This window comes from Ambystoma mexicanum, chromosome 7q (assembly GCF_040938575.1).
Source record: "Ambystoma mexicanum isolate Mex_15411 chromosome 7q, UKY_AmexF1_1, whole genome shotgun sequence".
Lineage (NCBI taxonomy): Eukaryota > Metazoa > Chordata > Amphibia > Caudata > Ambystomatidae > Ambystoma > Ambystoma mexicanum.
The window spans coordinates 691,875,362-691,895,642 of NC_090941.1; the positions used below are offsets into that span (position 1 = coordinate 691,875,362).

Here is a 20,281-nt window from a genome sequence, read left to right on the forward strand (position 1 = left end):
TTGCACAAGGGAACAGGAGAGCAAATGCCCTTCTACTTTATCTCTCCTTCCTGAATAACCACACACCGACAGGGTCAGTTTAAGCATTAGTGCTTGAGGATATGGGAAATCGTAGCCATTAGGTGCTCACAAGCTTGAGCGAAGCCAGGGCAATGAAGGAGGGCTGAGAGACACCTAATGGCCGACATCGCCCCCACCAGTAGTAAGGCTCGTGACCTCCGGCAAGTGCTGATGGGTGGTGTGATAACAGGTGCACAAACGGGGGTGTTGGGAGTTTACATGAGCACTGCTGCTAAATTGAAATGGTTTGGCAGGGGATAGCTGTAAGAATGAGCATGGTGGCCGATATGTGATGAAATTACTTCTGCGCGGGGTGCATAGTGGCTACTCTGCCTACACAGCCCCCATAGTTCTACAAACCAACAGTGATCCCAATCATAAAGTTAAAACAGGCCTAGCTAAGAGATATACCTCCTTCGCCATTTGTGGTAAAGTGGGCCGAGGTAAGGCAATGCTCTCAAAAGGGGTGTGAGTGTGAACTAGTAGCAACCCAAACAGCAACAACGGTGCCAGTGCTTCAGTCGTTCCACCACTTCCCGTAATATCCCGGTAATATTGGGCGGCAGAAACTCGTAATGAGGGCCTATGTGTTAAGCCATTTACATGCAGATGGCAATTAGTTTACATTGGCTTGTGTAAACTTGAATTCACAGGTAATGTCTGATTTACAATCTAAGCATATTTGTGGATGAGTGCAAGTGTGTGTGTTTTCTATCTGCTTGCACTCGCATCTTTCAATGTGTATAGGCCTGCACAAACTTAATGCCCCTGCGTGTGTGAGTTTTGCTTAACCTAGATATTTCTTCTCATTTGATATACATGCACAGATTTAAAGGGCCTGCATGTAAGGCTTTCAGTCTCTTCATATTTCGGGCTGGGTATGTACTTTTCTCCAGTAACACCTATTTAAATGAGGACTCTCTTTGCTTGCACACTACAGATGAATCTACTTAGCCATTCAAAAATAGGAGAATGAAGAGGGTTTTCACTTCGCACAGTTCTTAATGAACAGAATTCATTATTTCAGCACACATTTCATCATGCAAACATCCAGACTATACTATGGCCTAGGATGGCTGCATCAAAGCATGATATCACCACAGGCGATAGTATGTGCACTGCACTATGCCCACACATGACTCATGCTTGTTTGACTTTTGCTGACATCACAATCTGCTTTCCGGTACAACTCTGGGTGCCTGCTATTACCTCCATTTTAAATTGGAGAAAACAATTTTGGGCTGCCAGCCCAATTCCCAATGGGCGGCCAACCAACTACTCAACTATGGAGAAAAACATGAAACAATTACACTTTCTATAATGTCTCACTTATAGGACCATTATAACTTAACAGACTGCTGCCACGGAAAACGATAGACAACCCCCAATGTTTGCGTGATTTCTGGCATTGCAGATGACAATACCGCGAACACTTAACAATGTCAGGTGCATCAAGCCACCAGGCATTTCAATGACGTCAGAGAGAACATGGCCTCCTACCTGTATTTCATTCTTCACATAAATACGTATGGAATAATAATGTAGTTCTCTCTTGAACAATTGCATGCATGTTTTATTGCATTGCATGCTTACGCAGTAGAGAAGGCTACATGTGTACGTCCTTTACATTTAAATCAGGCAAGTGAATTCAGGATTCCTTGCTGCACACTGTAACTGTGATTTACCCCTATACATCAGATTCTTGCATAGAAGAGATGTTACTTATTTCATTCATTTGAAATCATTTAAGAGAGCGTGCACCCAGCCCGAGAATAGTGAAACACCTTACACACCATACGCCACCCATGGTCCAGCCAACAAAGGTTGCCCATTCACTGCACAATACGAGTGAACACACTCCTAGCAGGCTGACTTCCCACCTCAATCCCATGAGCGTAGGATACGGAATATCATGGCCTTCATACTATCCTATGACTTTTGTGGGGATTGGAACCCTATTGTACGCTGGCGCTGGATCGGGTTTTGACTCGTTATCATATGTTGGTTCGTTGGTTCATTCTTCATTAATATTTGACACCTTTTAGGCTTTGAGAAAGTGTTGTTTCTATTGTTTCAGTGGTTAATTATGCCCGTGGTTTGGCATTAGTTGTCACTTGTGTGACATACATCCTGGTGCGTACGTTGTTCAAAATGCAATCATGAGCTGCATTCTTTGGATTTAGGTGCTGACACGTGTTTCAGCCAATGGTTTTTCTCAAGGCTGTGCATTTTAGTAAAGTGAGTGTTATAGTGCAGAGTGATAGTGACATGGTGTGCCATTTGTGTTGAAAATACAAGTGGCGAGACCAATTGCAACTAGTTAACATTGGGTACACAAATAATATACAGTATATGAGGTATGCCCACTTCCGTTAATTCCTGTCAGTTTTTGGGTGACATGTAGCTATAAAGGGCAAGGGTTGTTTGCATGATTATTCATTCACATATATAGTGCCATGACGTTATAAAAGTCATTTGATAGTTACATAATTGTTGTTTCACATTTATAGTCATACCAATACATGCATGTAATTAGCAAGCAGGATTTAAAGTGGGAAGAAGTAGAGAGGGAGAATTTCTGTAAGTATCGTGTTAGTTATTGTCTTTGGCTAGTGAGCTGGGTGGTTGGTTTAGGGAATGCTTACCAAGCTTGGGTAAATTTGAAGTCCCGTGTGGGTCTCTGGGTGGTTCACGGTGGTCGGCTGGGTAGCATCCGAAGAGGGAAATAATGAAGTTGTAGGATCCCTGTGAGATTGAGAGCAGTTGCTGCGCTGTGCTGGAAGGTGCTAGCCTACCTGGATAGGGGTGGCTGAGTAGGGATGTGCATGGGATGCCCTGGAAGCCCCGTACAGGAGTGGGTGTGATGGTGAGTGCCTAGGAGGCTGTTGTGAGAAGGCCATACTATTGGGTCCCCTTGGGCAGTTGGTAAGGTGGCTTCTCTACTAATTGAGGGCCCTGGGCACACTGACCCGGGAAATGTGGCTTAGCTGAGTGTGCTGTGCTGTCGCTTTGATTAGGTTTCGGAGTGTGGGATGCAGAGTAGTGCTGCTGCGTTGTCCGCGGTGTGAGGTGTATAGGGTGCCTTTGCGATCTTGGGATCGGTTCGTTGAGGAAGGCGGGTGTCCCCATAGCGGTTAGGAGATGACACGTCCTTGGGCGGGTTGCAGTGAAATTGGGAGAAAAAGCCTGGCGCTGTCAGAGGGGAGTGGTGGTGTACAGGTGCTGCTAACTCCCTGTACATGAGGCAAGGCCATGGTGGGGGTTGTAAATGGGTAAGGGGGGATCCAGAGGCGCGTGGTGGTGAACTTACCAGCGCCCAGTTGGGTTAGGGGTTCTCTGGCGGTCTCGCAGTGATCTGCTGGGTAGCGATCCCGTGTGTTTGTCGCTCAGTGTAATGTAAGAGATAGGGTGCTTCTGGTTGGCTGAAGGGTAGAAGCAGCCTATTGGTTAAGAGCAATATGGGCGGATGACGTCTGTCATTCAGGAGATTCTGCTATTCCTCGGGATACGGGGGATAAGCAAATCCTTGAAGGGACCGTACAACTTGTGTTGAGCAATTTACGGTGCAGAGGCGATGGTATGCGTATGTGGATCTAGTCCATATGTGGCAGGGGCGCAAGTCTACCACTGACCTTGGGGTCAAGGTTGTTTTGCGTGAGTGCTCACCAATGTTGAAGTGGATGGCAGTTAGGAGTAGATTAGAAATCAGCTGGGGGTTGTGTACCCCATGTATGGTGTTGTGCTCAGTTCTACGTGCGGTTTGTGTACGCTCGATGACCGCGTGTGGTTAGGTTTGCTCACGTAAGAGCAGGGTTTGATAATCCTGTTTTACATGTTGTGCCTGGTTGGGGTGTAGTCCTGTCCACCATAAATCAAGAACTAACAAATACTCACAACCTAGCCCAGAGATCCACAGTTCCAACAAGCTCCAACCTCATCACTCATACTATCCTATGACGTCTCATTTCACAAGCAAGACAGCAAAGACCTAGAGCAGAGAAGCCCCAGTAAAAAGGTGCAAGAATGTCTTGTTCTATGTGAGACTATGAGACAGAATAACACATTAGAAGCGGTGCACGCTGGGGCCAGGGGAATATACCAATAAACCATTGACTGCACTCAGAGAAAGCCAGTGAAATGTAGTCGCAACGAGGATTATTTATGTGGTAGTTGAGATGGCTACTTACCGACTAGCAGTCTGCCCGTTACCTTCCCTTCAGAATTGCGAGCATTGACGGTGACATTCTGCGATGAATGAAGCAGCAGTGGTGAATCCTAAAGAAAGCCATAGCGTGAATGATTAGTACCTGTGGTGTGCCCGGCAAAGTGCATCAACAGCGTCCATTACACTCGAAGAGGGAGAAGGCAGTACGCCAACCTTTATAAGTCAGAGAAAACAAGTGTTTTTATTTGTTTCTCCGAAGTACTGGTGCAATGATGGCCCCACATTCTGCAACCACAGACCCGTGTATGCAAGTTCCCGGATTCACAGAAACAGCTTGTGCGCAGGGAGCGGGACTGGGTGTGTGTGCAAGTGACCTCCATGCATAGCCAACACCTAGACATGCAATGACCACTAGCACGGGCATGGGGGTGCAGCCTGCCCACCATGCATAGCCAACACCTAGACATGCAATGACCACTAGCACGGGCATGGGGGTGCAGCCTGCCCACCATGCATAGCCAACACCTAGACATGCAGTGACCCCTAGCACGGGTATGGGGGTGCAGCCTGCCCACCATGCATAGCCAACACCGAGACATGAAGTGACCCCTAGCAGGTTATGAGTAGCTCTCCCGCATGTGTGCTGGGAAAACATTGTCAGGCCTAAAAGGACCCATCACAGTGAATTACATGTTTACATTTCCATCTTGCATTAAGGTTTTTTTTATTTGGGGAATATCAATGCAGACCTGGGTCCTCCCTGCATTGCACATTCCCCTGCACCTGGAGCAGGACAGGGAAGATGAGGTGTAGGGGCACCAAGTACAGGGAATGCCAAATCAGTTATCACACCCTCTCCTAATCAGTGATGCTCCTGGGAATGTGGCAGCTACTCCGCAGCACACCTACCATCACATTGTTTGAGTGTGGTGAATCTGAAAGTACAAAGCCACGGAATCACTTTCTTGAATCACCCTGTTGCAGAACTATGGCTTTTTTTCACCATGCAACGCACTTTGCAATCACAATTGTACTAACATAAATGTGTGAATTAAGCTTACAGAGTGTCCAAATGACTCGCAAAACACACCAGAGCAAACACTGAAAAACAGCTTTAGTACAGTTGGCCATAGCATCGCAAACATAGTGAAGCAGCCAAGTAGGGAATTCCAAGAAGCATTGCAGGAAGAATCTGCTTGCTGTACTGAATCATAGAGGTATAGTCTAATCCAATTTAAATTACTTGGTTTGTGTTGGTATAATTACCAACTGCTGACTGTATTTACTCCAAGTGCTAGCCTTTCTACTCGCAGTCCTTAAACGAGGTGAATCCTCTCCCAAGACAGGCATACATTGCCACCACTTCCAAAATGCAACAGAAAAAGAAGAATTAGTCCTTTTCTATGTTAGTCTCTCGTCTCTTTTCTTAAGGAAAAACTCCTCCTTAAACCCTATACCTATAATGCCCTTGATCACCTCAAGTGAAAACACCAAAGCTGTCGAGGAGAGTGCAGTTGGATTTTGGACTGTAATGAGGAAGAGTGTGAGTTACGGTAATGAAGACTACCAGTACGTTCCAGGCCATACGCCTCTCATCTGTCTTCCTTGTCACCAACCTTAAACAGGGTTTTTTTTAAATTGGAATTTAACATATTATATTATTAAATCCTATAGAGAAATTTGTAATACATCTTGGCAGCCTTATGAATAAAAATACACGGAAATAAAAATACAAGAAAAACAGGATTTATATACAAAGAATTGGACTCAATGCTGAGTTCATGTAGTGACTCAATGAACACCATATTGCATCACTCCATCCTATTCACGCTCAGGGGTTGTGTGAATTTCTATTTTGATGGAATTAAACGCTGTGCGATACGGGGGCTGTGAGGAGCCAGGAATGAGACAAAGACACAGAGGATTCATAGTTTTGGCCACAGACTTTTATTTCAATTCAAAAGGGTTGGCAAAATGTCTTACTACCCCTATCCTAGGAGTTATTTCCATACCTCAACCAAAAACTAAGGGGTCTGTCCGTTGTCAAGATGTCCAAAGTAAAAATACGTCATGTGTCCAAAATCCTATTCATCCTATTCTGGTTCTCACACTCTACAAATTAATTGTACGGTCCAAAGGATATTCTCTCTGGATCTCAAGGCGCACACATGTTCCAATTCAACAAAAAGATGTAACAAAAAATAAAAGTTCCAAAGAGGACCATGGTCACAATGCCAGAGAATGGCTCCCTTGCCCAGCTTCCTGTTACCAATATGCAAGTTTCTTCTAGCCCAGGAGGATGGCTTCTCCCTCTTGGCGCACACACAGTTCTCTGGGAAAGTGTTCCCTTCCCCATGTTCCTTTTTGCAGGTAAATTCAGAACAAAGAATCATGTTTCAAATAGTTCAAGATCCTAGGGCAAGGATTCTCCTGTAATTTAACACACACTCTTTTGGCCTCTTATATTTCTTCTGTCAGGCCCCCTTCACGGTCTTTTATACATGTATCTTCAGATTGTATATTCTCCTTCCATGACTTTCATATCATAACTTTATTATACTTCTCTTCACGTGGTGTACTCTCCTGCCAGGACTTTCAGATCATAACATTATTACAAATCCCGTCACCTGGTGTACTCTCCTGCCAGGACTTTTATATCATATCTTTGTCACAATTGTCTTTTACCCATGAAACAATAGAAGTCCAATATTGGCATAGTAATTCGTGAATGATTCTCTCGTTCATGTATAGGGCTTTTGCCCCTGTACCAGGTTCATTCACTTTCACTCTGTTTTCTCTTTCTGTCCCTTTAATATGAGGGTTCAACGACCCGTTTGTGGAATATCTTATGGGTCTTTTAGCTTCTTTACATAATTCACTTTGCTCACTCCTGGTATAGCTATTAGATTTATTATCTTCCTCAGATATTTCACTTTGCCTATCGGTAGCTATTATGAAGCAACACACACTTTCAGGCAATCTGGTAAGCCTCTATGCTTCCCTGGGCTTACCGGGTGCTCCAAGTGTCTCTCGCACCTCTTTTCTAACCGTGCATCTCAGTGTCTGCAGCTCTCTTTCATTGTTGTCGGCTGTGTGGCTTTTAAATTTCCCTGTCTGATTAAAGAGCGTCCTAAGACTAGACTGCAGCGAGGGCTTCCCAGTCCTAGGGATCTTCACTGTTCTTTGTCTCTTTCTTGTCTCAGTAGTTGATGGATGATTCTTTATGTGTTATTGAGGAAGCTGGTATGAGATTCGTTGATGTGTAATCATTACTGCTTCCTGCCTCTTCTGCATCTCAGTAATTAATGTATTGCTTTGGTTATCATGTCGGGAATATTAATACTGGATTCACTACACGGATGTGGGTGAGAGGTGCAATAAGCCATTAAGGGCTGAGGAATGAGGGAAACATCCCCTCCAGGTGGTCTTCCCTCATATAGCCACTACCAGGGTCAGGAAAGGAAGAAAAAGGATGAAATGGCATCAGGCGAGAGGAGGGAGGGGGAAAGAGGACACCATGTGAAATTGAAAGTTTTGAGGGGGCCGAGGATCAAGTTCAGAGCTCAAACATTTTCTCATAACCTGGCTTATTTTCACATAACCAAGGGTTATAGTAGAAAACGGGAACAGGAATGAATGTGTGTCACATGAATAACCAGGGTTATTCTATAAACAACCAGGGTTATTTTATGAATAACCGTGGTTATTTGTAGTTCATTACTATTATCAGGGTTATACTAACCGTTGTTCTGGGAACACATTTTCTTTTAAAATACATTTTAAAAACTGTGATTAATGAAGTGGAATGTTACAGCTAGAGTGAGCTGTGGCTAATGGGTGTGGGCAAAGCCTATGGCTACCGGGTTATTTTAAGGAACCAAGTGGTGCAATATGCAAAGTGGGCATGGCCAAAAGCAATGGCTAGAAGGCCCCAACAAAACCTATTGGGCAACATGTCAAGGGACCACAGTGAAAGGCTGTGGCCATTGGCCATTGCGAAAGGCCATGACTAGTGTGCCCAAAAGAAAAATAGTGGTATGGCCATGGCGTAAGGCCACTGTTAAACTATGGTATGACAACACGCGATAATGACATGCTGGAAAAAACTGGTTCGGTAGCTCCAACGTAGTTTGGAGCAGTTATCTAGTAAATGGGTGACTAGGAAAATCAAGGGAAATGTTGGAGTTTTGAAGACATAAAGATAGTAATGGCATAGGATTCAGAGGTGATTCTTTTGTTATCTGCAATTGCAGAGTTTTTATGGGAACATTCAGAGGAATTTCAACAGGAATACACAGAGTATAGTCCCCTGACAGTATTCAAGTACAGGAGGAGGACTGTCAAAATATGTGCAAGCTTACCCACAGACTCCCAAACCGGGGGAAATTTTAGGACCATTCAGTATTATTGTAATTACCATTGTTTTTAATTTCAGGGAATATTGCTTAAACCTGTCTGGAGGCCGATTCTCTCTCTCTGCAAGTGGTGCCATCTCTGAACAGAGGATTGGACATATGTGTTTTGAAGCTGTCATACGTTTGATGCTTTTGACATGAGATAGCATCGGACTTGACCCAAATGTGACTGACAAAGGTGGATCTATAAAGTAAGATAGAACATTTAGGTGTGGGAAATGTAAGGAAATTAGAAGGCTATGGACGAGGTATAGTTTTGTAGTCCTTGTGAGGAATCTAATGATGTCCTCACACCTTTCCCTGAGGTAGTCTCTCCCTATGTGGCCAAGTGACGGCAGCCGCGGCTCACCCTTATTATTTCCGAAATAACCCTGGTTATCTCTCACATTGAAGAAAAGAGCAAAGCACCATGGGAGAAATAGCTATATATTGGAGATATAGCTATAATTCGGGGAGAAGGGGACACCCCCTTCTCCATCAAATATATTAACAATTACTTGATGGAATGACCCCAGACTCCTCCCAGAAATCAAGTCAATGGTTCATGCACAGGTTTTTTCATACCTGTTCCAATTCAGCCCATCAGTGTTTGCTGTGCACTGCGCAGAAATGTGAACTTTTTCTCCATGGGGAAATGAATGGGAGTAGGCCGAAAACAATGTTTTTTGGCTTTCTTAATATCTTTTTCATTTTCTAACAAATCTTTCCCAAAATGGCCATTCATTGTGGAGGGTGGGACAAACATTCATCAGCCAAATCCGTCATGTGAGTCAAATGTTATTAACAATTACATTTTGGTGTTTCCTGTGGAGCTTGATACTCAAGTTAACTAATGTGCAGCGACCGCCACAGTATAATGTGTAATTATTCTCTCTATTTTAGAGTATTAATTAATGAACTAAGCCAGTTTTCTAAGTAGTGAGAGTGGGTAATTTTTAATAAGACACCAGAGGCCTCATAGGCAACTAACATAACAACGCTAATGACTGATAATGTATTTAAAAATCTCACATTTTGGCCATAGACATTTCTTTTATGGCTAATACTGCTTTTCTGATAATTCACAACAAATTTAATCAGCATGCTATTTACTCTTTAAATTATTCAAATAATCAGAACCGTAGGGATTGCACCAAACCCTCACTCTTCCCCAAAGTGCCAATAACAGAGGAAACATATCAACAACATTTGTATTGAATAAATAGACATAATCCAACAGATCATCGAATCAACCTTCCACAACATTATCCCCACTGAACTCCAGTACACAGATTGACCCTTTGGACTGAATTCTCTCCTTTCTCTCTCCCAAACATCCTAAAAAGAATCACCTCTCTCAAACCTACTGCCTAGTCTGACAATATCATTCTGGCGCTCATAATTAAGCAATTGAAGGGCCTTCTCAATAGCATTAATGCCTTTCTCACAGAAGAGTCTTTCCCACACATCCTCAAGACTGGTCTCATATGACCTCTTTGAAAAAAAAAGACTCTAGAACAGAGGACCTGGCTAACAACCAGCCCATTATGAACACCCTGTTTTTTGGCAAAATCTTTGAAAAATTAGTGGCTACACAAATACTCACCAGAATCGAACAACTACATCTCCTAAACAACTAGCGGTTAGAGTACCGCCCAACTGCTGCATCAAGATAACCTCAATCCAGGTGGCTGATGATGCCTGCCAAATCATGAATAAAGGTGATTCATGCCTCCTCGTTCTACTTGACCTCTCAGTTGCATTTGACACTATGAACCACCACATCATCCTATCCCTCCTCACCAACAGGGTGAGATTCTCAGCACTGTCCAGAATTGGTTTGCCTCCTATCTCTCAGGCAGACAACAGGCTGTCCGAGTAAACATGCTGCATTCTAACGGACTCTCCCGCAAGGCTCCATCCACTCACGGATCCTTTTAAACATTTACAAGGAGCCTCCCCTCCCCAGGCGTGGGCTTCAGGAAAGGACCCTAGGGCTTCGCCCGCCAAAGATAATTTCAGCCCGGGCCGAATGGCCGACGGCCCAATCCAACCCTGCCTAGTCATCATCCAATCCTGGATGTTGACTGCCGACCTCAGACTTAGCCCATCCAACAAATAATTTGTCCTCTTTGGTCCCTCTGCTAAACAACAAATTTTCCACTAATGGCTCAATGATATGCACATACAAGTATTTTATCTGCAACTCTTGGATTTAGAAAAGTCCTTAGGCTTCACCATTGACAGCAGCCTGTGCTTCCAGAATGACATAGCCAGGAACGCTCATATCGCCTGGCTCCAAATCTGCACCCATAGCAAAATCAAAACCTTAATCCCACTGCAGGACTTCCTGATTGTAGTGCAGAGCGTGTGGTGTTGCATTTAGATGGGGGTAATGTCCTCCTGTCAGGGCTCCCAGCCGCTCACTTGGATTCCCTCAAAGCTCTCTTATTACAGGCGCATGGAAATGTGACCGAATAAAACGATTATTGGCTTAATGCTTATACCTTGCAAAATTGTACTTCTTATGTTGCAAAGGTTTTCTAATATGGCCCCATTGTTTTTGGCCTTTGGGGAAACTTTTTTCTTATGCTAATACCACCTGTGCACAGCTTCTGTAATCAGCTGTCTAAGATGCGGTTTCAAATACTACAGGTGAAAAGAACCTTGTTGTATGGACTTGACACAGTTATTGAATCACAGAGAATGCTGTTAGGTTGACAGATTGAATTCTGTCATTCCAGGCGGAATTAATGAATAGTGCAATTTTAATTGTTTCCTATGATTTTCTTTAATGAATATGGTAAGTGTTGCATTGACACAACAAAAGCTATTCATTTATCAATACACCAGAGCATATTTGTTTAGCTGGCCTAAACACATATTCCTTGTATTTCACAATCAAGCCTACACATAGAGTATATAAACTGTTAAAACGAACAAAAATGTATTGTGGTGTACTCTTAAAATGTGTACATTCAGGTAATTTACCAGTAAGGTATCACCATTATTATATCAGTGTCCTTGCTATATACTTTATCCCCAACTACGTATAAAATATGACAACAGGATGGAAGTTGGTATTCTTTAGATAATTCTTCTCTACCTATATTTAATCATCTAGGACAATCAATATCATTCACAGATACTGACTAGTGAATTAGTGCTTAAATATCCTGTTAGTATTTTGTTTACATCATGATGCATGCGTCACCAGCAGAGGTATGATGTCAGCACTGTGATGCCACCACCATGTTGTCATTTTGTCGCATGCATCCTGAATTTAGAATACATTAGTCAGGACCACATACCCTGATGGAGCTTCTGCTTCTGGCCACCGGGTCTATGTCTGATTCCCTTCTGAACAATTCAGACTTACAGCGGAAGTAAACAGGGTACATTAAATATAGGAAATAACAAATGAACACCCTAAGCAAAATTTCACGAGGTTATTATCCTCGTTCTCTATCTTATTGTCAATATACTGAAAGAGCAGTAGACTGGTGTGACTAGTGGTAGATTTCAACAACTTGAACACAATTGAGGAACGTGTCATAACATTCATCTCCAGAACTTCTTTTAAAAGCATACTTCTTTAAATATCCTAGAAACATAGCATTTACAGGGAATCATATTTTTGCATAATCAAAAGTTAGATTGTATCAGCGTTGGGAGACAGATGAATATGTCATCCATAGCTTCTGCACTTCCCCGCACTAATACCGCAAAGGGGAGGGACGTTAATCATTGAGACAGTCGTTCCACGTTTAGCCCCCGCTGGTACAGCAAGGTTTGGGGGCAATGTGAGCTGAAGATGGCAAAAGCATTCAAACTAACATTGTAACAGTAACACAGCATGCACTAGACGGAAAGCAAATATGCATTCCATATTAAGAAGCTCTTCATGTTGAAAGTGGTGCCACTTCACTGGCTGCTACGCAGCATCACCGCTGGAACCCCTGTCTGCCCCGAGCTACAACTCACTTAAACCAGCGCCCCCAACAACCTGCACACCGAGTTTTCACCATATACACGCCACTCTGCCACGGCTCGACATATGGGCCCATTGCCTGTGCTAAGGGCAGACCTAGACCTACCTTCAGACTAAGGGGTCCTACCCATATGGCTACCATGCACCACCTCCCCACCCCCGCTAATGAGGATGGGAAGGCCATCAGGATCCCCACAGTCTCATCCATACACATTTTTGAGGCCACCAATTTAGAGATTGACATTAACGCACAGTCAGAATGCTATCCACCTATGGGCGCTGCCCCTCAGACTTTGGCGATACCCAAATGTGCCCCCATGATTGCCGCTGGTAATGCCAAATGTGCCCCTATGATTGTCGCTGGTGCCCCCACGATTGCCACTAACGCCAAATGTGCCCCTATGATTGCTACTAAGGCCAAATGAGCCCTCATGATTGCTGCCGGTAACGCCAAATGGGCCCCCATGATTGCTGCTGGTGCCCCCATGATTGCCACTAATGCCAAATGTGCCCGTATGATTGTTGCTGGTTCCCCCATGATTTCCACTAATGCCAAATGTTCCCCCATGATTGCTGCTGGTAATGCCAAATGTGCCCCTATGATTGCTGCTGGGTCCCCCATGCTTGCCACTAATGCCAAATGTGGCCCCATGATTGCTACTAAGACCAAATGTGCCCCCATGATTGCTGCTGGTAATGCCAAATGTGCCCCTATGATGGTTGCTGGTGCCCCCATGATTGCTGCTGGTAATGCCAGATGTGACACTATGACTGTTGATGGTGCCCCCATGATTGCTACTGATGCCAAATGTGCCCCATGATTGCTGCTGGCAATGCCAAATTTGCCCTCACAATGGTTGCTGGTGCCTCCATGATTGCTGCTGGTAAGGCCAAATGTGCCCCTATGACTGTTGAAGGTGCCCCCTGATTGCTACTGATGCCAAATGTGCCCCCATGATTGCCGCTGGCAATGCCAAATGTACCCCCACAATGGATGCTGGTGCCCCATGATTGCTGCTGGTAATGCCAAATGTTCCCCTATGATTGTTGATGGTGCCAAAAGCGCCCCCATGATTGTTGATGGTACCTACATTATTGCTGCTGGTGCCCTCACGATTGCTACTGATGCCAAATGTGCCCCCATTATTGCTGCTGGTGCAAACACGATTGCTGCTGCTGCCCCCATGATTGCTGGTGGGGCCCCTATCCATGTTGCAGCTGCCCCTTTCTCTACGCTCAGTTGTGCTCTCATTAATGCTTGATCACTCCCTGGCCACGCGCTAGACATTCACGACCTTATCTGCAACTCCAATCTCGACCTCCTAATCATTAGTGAAACTTGGCTTCATTATGTATCAGGATCGGCTCTTGCTCTGGCCCGACCTCAGGGTTACACAATCTTTAGACAAGACCGGGGCTCGCAGGAAGGAGGCGGAGTTGCCCTCATTGCTAAGGAGTCCATCCACATCAGGAGATTACAGGGCGACCTTGGACAAAACTCTGACTACATGCCCATCAAGGCTAACCTGTCACCTAACTGCACTATCACCCTCCACATCGTATACCGCCCTCCTGGCCCAGTCACCGACTTCCAACACGCACTCATGCATGCCCTTGCTGACAACCTAAAAAAGAATACCATGTCTATCCTCTTGGGAGACATGAACCTAGGCCTTAATGACCCTGCTGACGGCCATGCAGCATCTCTCAACAACGCCCTCTCCATTCTGGGCTTCAAACAAGCTGTGACAGAACCCACCCACATCAAAGGTCGAACGTTGGATTGGATATCCTACCACAATTGCCCTCCAACTATCTCATCCATAACTCCAATTCCCTGGTCCGATCATTCAGCCATCCACTTTGACCTGAGCTTTTCCAAAACACATCCCTCCCTCCCTATATCAGTGCCACCTGTCTTCACCAGGAGTTCTAAGCAACTCACCAAAGAACGACTCTTACCATACCTTTTAGTCCCTGAACTCAGCCCACCATTTTCCAATAATCCAGATACCCTTGCTGCCACTTACAACTCCATTATCACGCAGGCTGTGGAGACCATTGCCCCACTCACCCAAAGAAAAGCCAACGTCGCCAAAGACACCAACTTGTGGTTCTCGCCTGAACTCCTCAAACTACGCACCAAGAAAAGGACAGCCCTCTCAACATGGTTGGTCAAACCTAGTGACGCCACCAAACTTGCCTTCAAAAAAATTGCAAAGGAATATAAAAATGCCATTATTGCAGCTAAAGCCAATTCCTTCAACTCCAGAATAGCTAATGCTAAATCTGGTTGCAGAGAAATTTATATGTATATATATATGTGCAGAGCTCAGACAGCTGCTCGCAAATAGTGACAAGGTTAAAGTGAAATAAGGGAGGATTGGAATGGTGAAACAAAAGTACAAGAAAGCAGTTCCTAAAATGCAAGCAGTTTACTTCCAGATAATTACAGTTTAAAAGATCCAGGTGCAGCACAACAGTAAACCAAAAGACTCCATGAAGAATATCTCAAAAGTGTCCCCAGTTGTAGCAGAAAAAGCGACACACTCATTAATATTAGCCAAAATCTCATTAAATAGGAGGTTAATCTATTCCAAACACAGTCCCATCACATGTGACCCATAATTGGAGAATCACTGGCCATTCATTAGAAGCAAACACAGATAGGACAACTGCCGTACTCCCTAAACACACACGTTAACACAAGACGCCACACAAAGCCAAGTACAAAGGGATTGCCTGGTCTCATGGCCTGTGAATGAGGGATGGTAACTTTTAATTGAAGGAAGAATGTTCTATGGGTCTCTCTCTCCCTACTCTATGTCTGGCCCATATTCTGATGACATGTCAAGTGTCCAAGGTTGGTAAGCAATGTGTCAACCTATCAAAATCCTTAGCGACATGCTGACCATCGATTAGTATGCCAACCAACCCTGTGTCATGAAGATTATGTAATTAAACATTTATCAATATAGGGGTGGTTCCAAGTGGACCCATCAGATATTAGTAACCCAATGAAAAGTTTAACCTGTAGGGAATCTATATGTAGTCGAACATACTAACCTATCCCCATCCCACGCAGGGTTTGTGAACTGAGGTTATGTTATGACATCATAGATGATGAGTTCCCAGTACTTAAGCAATTGTTTTATATAATTATATTTAGAGCAGTGAGACTTGAAGGCGTGTATGCTGTCCCAGGTTTGTTTCAACGTGAATAAAATTGGGGTTTGCCATGCCCTTTTTCTACTTCGTCTTTGAGTCTGGTTTGGATTGATGGTTTTCTCTGGACTTACCTGGGACCTTTGGGCCACCATAACCTGAGTGTTTTCTTTCTCATTTCTGATTAATCAGAAGGTGTAATACAGGCAGGCATGTAGGTACACTCAAAGGTGTTGTGCAAAAGTAAATTTCAATGTATTAAACAAAAACACTTGATGTGGTTTACATGTATTATGTTTTGTGGTAATTTTAGATCCCCTAACATTCAAGGAGAGAATTCTATCCTTGCCTTTTAACCAAACAATTTCTCCCCTTAATGTCCCAGTACAGTGTTTCCAAATTCCTGCATAGGTTAGCCTTCATCCCTCTAGTTAGGTTGATGTCAGAACAGATTGCAACAGATAGGTAGTATAACAGTATAACAGTTTGAACATTAACATTACCTCAACAGTACCCCCAATCCTTCTCCATACTGTGTAGCATAGCATTGCTTGTGTGACCCATATGCCCGTCTGCTCCAGCCTGTCCGAGGCCACGCCAACCCTTCTCCCACCATCCTGCAGCAGTCTCTTACAGAAAAACCCCTCTTTGACATCATTAACATTCAACAGAGTTAACCAATTCCAACTAAAAACACCATATCAATGACCCACTGTCCATGTTCAAAATTTGTTAAGGATCCCAAGAAATGTCAGTTTATGTAATATTCTGCAACTTGGGCTCTCTTTTTTTATTTCTCTCCCGGCATCCAAAGACATCAGACTCCATTTTGCGTTTGCCTCTTCTTTTTTCCTGGGGCTTACCATCTTTGCAGAGGACCCCAATTCACCCTTGATCCGTGATAATTATGAATGACAGTATTATGGATGTTTGAATAGTTGAACCCCCACCCCTTTTTCGTTTTGCACTTCTGATTGGCTTATCATCCCACTTGAGCACCTTTGGACCCTCCTCTGCATACGGAGCGTCACATTTCTGCACCCCTGCTTAAACTGAAGATCAAATGAAAAAGACCCTTTGTATCTCATGTACTGCTGGTGCGGTCGATCAGTGACATCTTTCCTTTCTTTTCTATGGGCCAGCCTGGATGTTGATAAGTCATTATATATTTAGAAGGGTAGCCCATGAAAGATATTGCCCAAAATTTTTCTTGCAGCTCTTAAAATCTTACTCTGATGGCTGTGCACTTTTACTACAATGTCTTTGGGCCTCGACCTCTGTTCTGTTCTTTGGTGTCCTACTCAGTGAGCTCCATTCATATTATCTGCCCAGCTGGACCTCCAGGATTTTTGCCAACAAGGTTGAAAGGCCCTTCTTCATGTCCTGGCCATCTCCATCGAGGCTAGGATAGTGCGTAGGTTCTCCCTCTGTAGGTGGTTCTCCATGTCCACACATTTATCTTGCATGTCTTTCACTGCTGATTCCAGTTCCTTAACTGTGTTTCGGTTCATCTCTCTCGGAGAGTAGATATGTCAGACTCGCACTCTATAATTGTTACTCCCAGAGACGTTTGTGTTTTCTTGGATAGTTGAAGTGAGCCCTTTCATTGAGATGTGATTTTGTCTTTTAAGAATTGCTTGAGGCCATTCTTAAGGTCCAACATTAAAGTCTCAAAATGCTCTCTCGTCAACGTAGACCATGTCCATCTCTTCTCCTTCCAGACCTTGTGGAGGAGGTTGCTCTTCGAGTGCAGGTTTGTGTTCTCAAATTTGCAGCGGTTCCCATATTTCTGAGAAATTCCCCATGTGCTGAAACCTGTTCTTTTGCTTTTTCTTAACCGACGTGTGTGGTGTATTAGTGCCACACTCTTAGTGACAGCTATCAAATCTGCAGTGGGGATCCTGCCTCTACCTCTCCACCCAGATCACCTGCTCCATGTATTTACCTTCTTTTCCTGGGTCTGCTAGAGGATTCAAGAGGACTTCGACTGTACATATTGTGCTGAGCCCCTTACTTGATTTCTCCTGTCACCTCATCTGTGATATGCAGGCCTGTTACTGAATTTGAGGGGCCTTCAACAAGGCATTTTACATTAAGTTCCATTTCCTGATTCCTCCTCCCACTTTGTCTGTTCTCATCTACATTGTTTTCCAAAGTCTACATGGGGGGATGTGGGGAGTCACCAACAGGACTCTACCTGCCCCCTTTTTAAGTCCACTTTGCTCCCTTGCTTCTGAGGGCTCAGGTGCATTTCACTAATAATGGTTGCCATGATAATATTGCTGCTCTCCCTGGTGGGCTTCAGTTCGTGGGGAGAAGCTGTCATTTCACAAGTACACCACAGAAGCTCCCCCATGTGCTGATCACGAATCACTGGGGGAATGGTCCCACCCCCTTCTACAGTGCACTGGCAAGCAGCCACCCCTTCCCCAGGCACCCAGCTGGTACGAGATCTAGTGATGGGGCGACTGCCCCAAGGGAATCTCTGGCACGGCAGCCGCATGCAGTGCACCCGGGGAAGTGCTACCTTTTTTGTTCTCTCTCTGGTCTGTCTCACTCAGTTTGCATGGGGAATCATCCATCACAGCTGTCCACCTCTGCATGCTCCCCAAAGCTCAACCACTTTCAATTGAAAGCCGGGTAGCGGAGCATCCCAGGAAGCATGGAGGACCGAGGGCCGAGCTAGGAGCTTCGAGCGTACCAGTCCTTCTCAGTCGGAATCTTGGCCATGCTCATCCCTTTTAAAGCAAATTAAATGAGTATCCATGGGCTCATATTTTGCAGCTGATTTGAGAAGCACCTATATGCAAGCTTTTGAGAACAGATTCATTTTGTCTAGTGATGTATCATTTCAGATTGGATTTTATACATTTATGATTTGTCATATGTTTGTTTTCGTAAAGAATGTCTCACAAACATCACCGGATTCTTTCATCAATGTGTTAAACATCTGTGATCCTAATATTTCATTCACAATGCACTATTCAAAACAAGGAATTAATTTTCTTGATACTGTGTCTATCAACATCATCAGGTGCTTGCAGGCAATCTATACAGAAAACCCATAGGTTGTGACATATTTTTACACTCCTTCCCATATCATGAATGTGAAAATCGATTTCTTATGAGAGGCTGTAAAAGAATCTCCTAGCATCCACTATAGAAAGAGTAGATCAAGGTGCTATATCAGAGTTCCTGAAAACATCAGTGAAATCACTCATGGACAGAATAATTTGCCCAGTGGTGTATAATCCCATTTGCAAAAAGGTTAAACAGATCATTAAATCTGATTGGAGGAAATGTACAGAATGACTCGGAGATGTCATTGTTGTCCACGGACCTTCCTCTGGTTGTACATAAAATGACCCCGAGTATTGGAAATGGTAGTTATTACATGCTCTGATATAATCCAACCATCATGCTTACAACTGTTATTAGCACACAAAACAATCTGGCACTTTTCCTTGCCTCAACTGTTGACATTGATAATGTTTATTGCATATTTATGAAGTACTCAAACCCTAGGGAAAAATAGTGCGATTATGGAAATGGTCAGGGAGAGACTGACACACTCAGCCAGACAGGTGAAGAGAGAAGATATGGGTTTTCAGGGTTCAGTTTAGGTTCAACCTTAAGAGAAGGGGGAGGCTTATTCCATAGCATAGAGCTCCACGGGTGTCCAACGGAGGAATTCAGTCTGTATCTGTAAGGGAAAGGAAGCATACATGTGGAAATTTGGAGTGCTCGATTATTAGCATCACAGGTCAGTCTGTTCACAAGGTAGCATGGGACGTTTGCATAACCACATTTGTGAAACCGGGAGATGTTCTTGAAAGAGATCCTAGCTGTACAGTCAATGCAGGTCTTAGATAGTAGAGGGCTTTACTCATTATATGGTTAATCTGGGATGAAAAGACTAGCATAGGATCAAAATATATCCCTAATTGCTTGGTCTTGCTAAGAATTGGAAGAGTACAAGTGTAAAGGCTAAAGCGATGAGGCAATTGAGTTAAAGAGTGGTGCAGAGAACAAGGATGTAATAGGAGAAGTTCAGTCCTAGTAGTGTTGCAGCATCAATGTGTGTACCTGGGATAGAATATTGGGCAGTATATCGTTGTCGAAAGATGGGTTGCCAGTAGCATGAAAAAAAAGCTTGGTGTTAGCAGCATAGCAGTGAAATGCAACATCAATTCTAGCAAGAAGTTCATTTAATGGCTGGATATAGATGTTAAAAAGTAACAGAGAAAAGGCCAATTCCTGTGGGACACCATATTTGGTGTTGGTGAAATTAGTGGAGTGCCTGCCCAAAATGACAGAGGAAAACCAGCATGGGCCAGAGTCAGACGCTCTGGTCAAAGAAGAGTCTCTCTGGAGTAGAATCTGGTGGACCAGAGAGTCATAGCTGGAAGGATAGCTCAGGGGCAATGTGTTTTGGAAGCAAGACAAGGCAGAGCAACACAGGTTCAAATCTCAGTCCCGTGATTAGAGACTGGTCTGTGGTGTTAA

At 44.0% G+C, this 20,281-nt stretch overlaps 1 protein-coding gene across 5 annotated transcripts in view; it reads right to left on the reverse strand.

The window, feature by feature from the left end:
- The window catches only part of SGCG (sarcoglycan gamma), a 1,266,244-nt gene that overhangs the window by 442,086 nt on the left and 803,877 nt on the right, over window positions 1-20,281 (reverse strand). For all 5 annotated transcript variants that reach the window (XM_069639249.1, XM_069639252.1, XM_069639248.1 and 2 more), the window contains one exon: window positions 4,248-4,335. In XM_069639249.1, coding sequence (XP_069495350.1) covers window positions 4,248-4,335 — 88 coding nt within the window. The remainder of the gene's footprint in view (window positions 1-4,247; window positions 4,336-20,281) is intronic.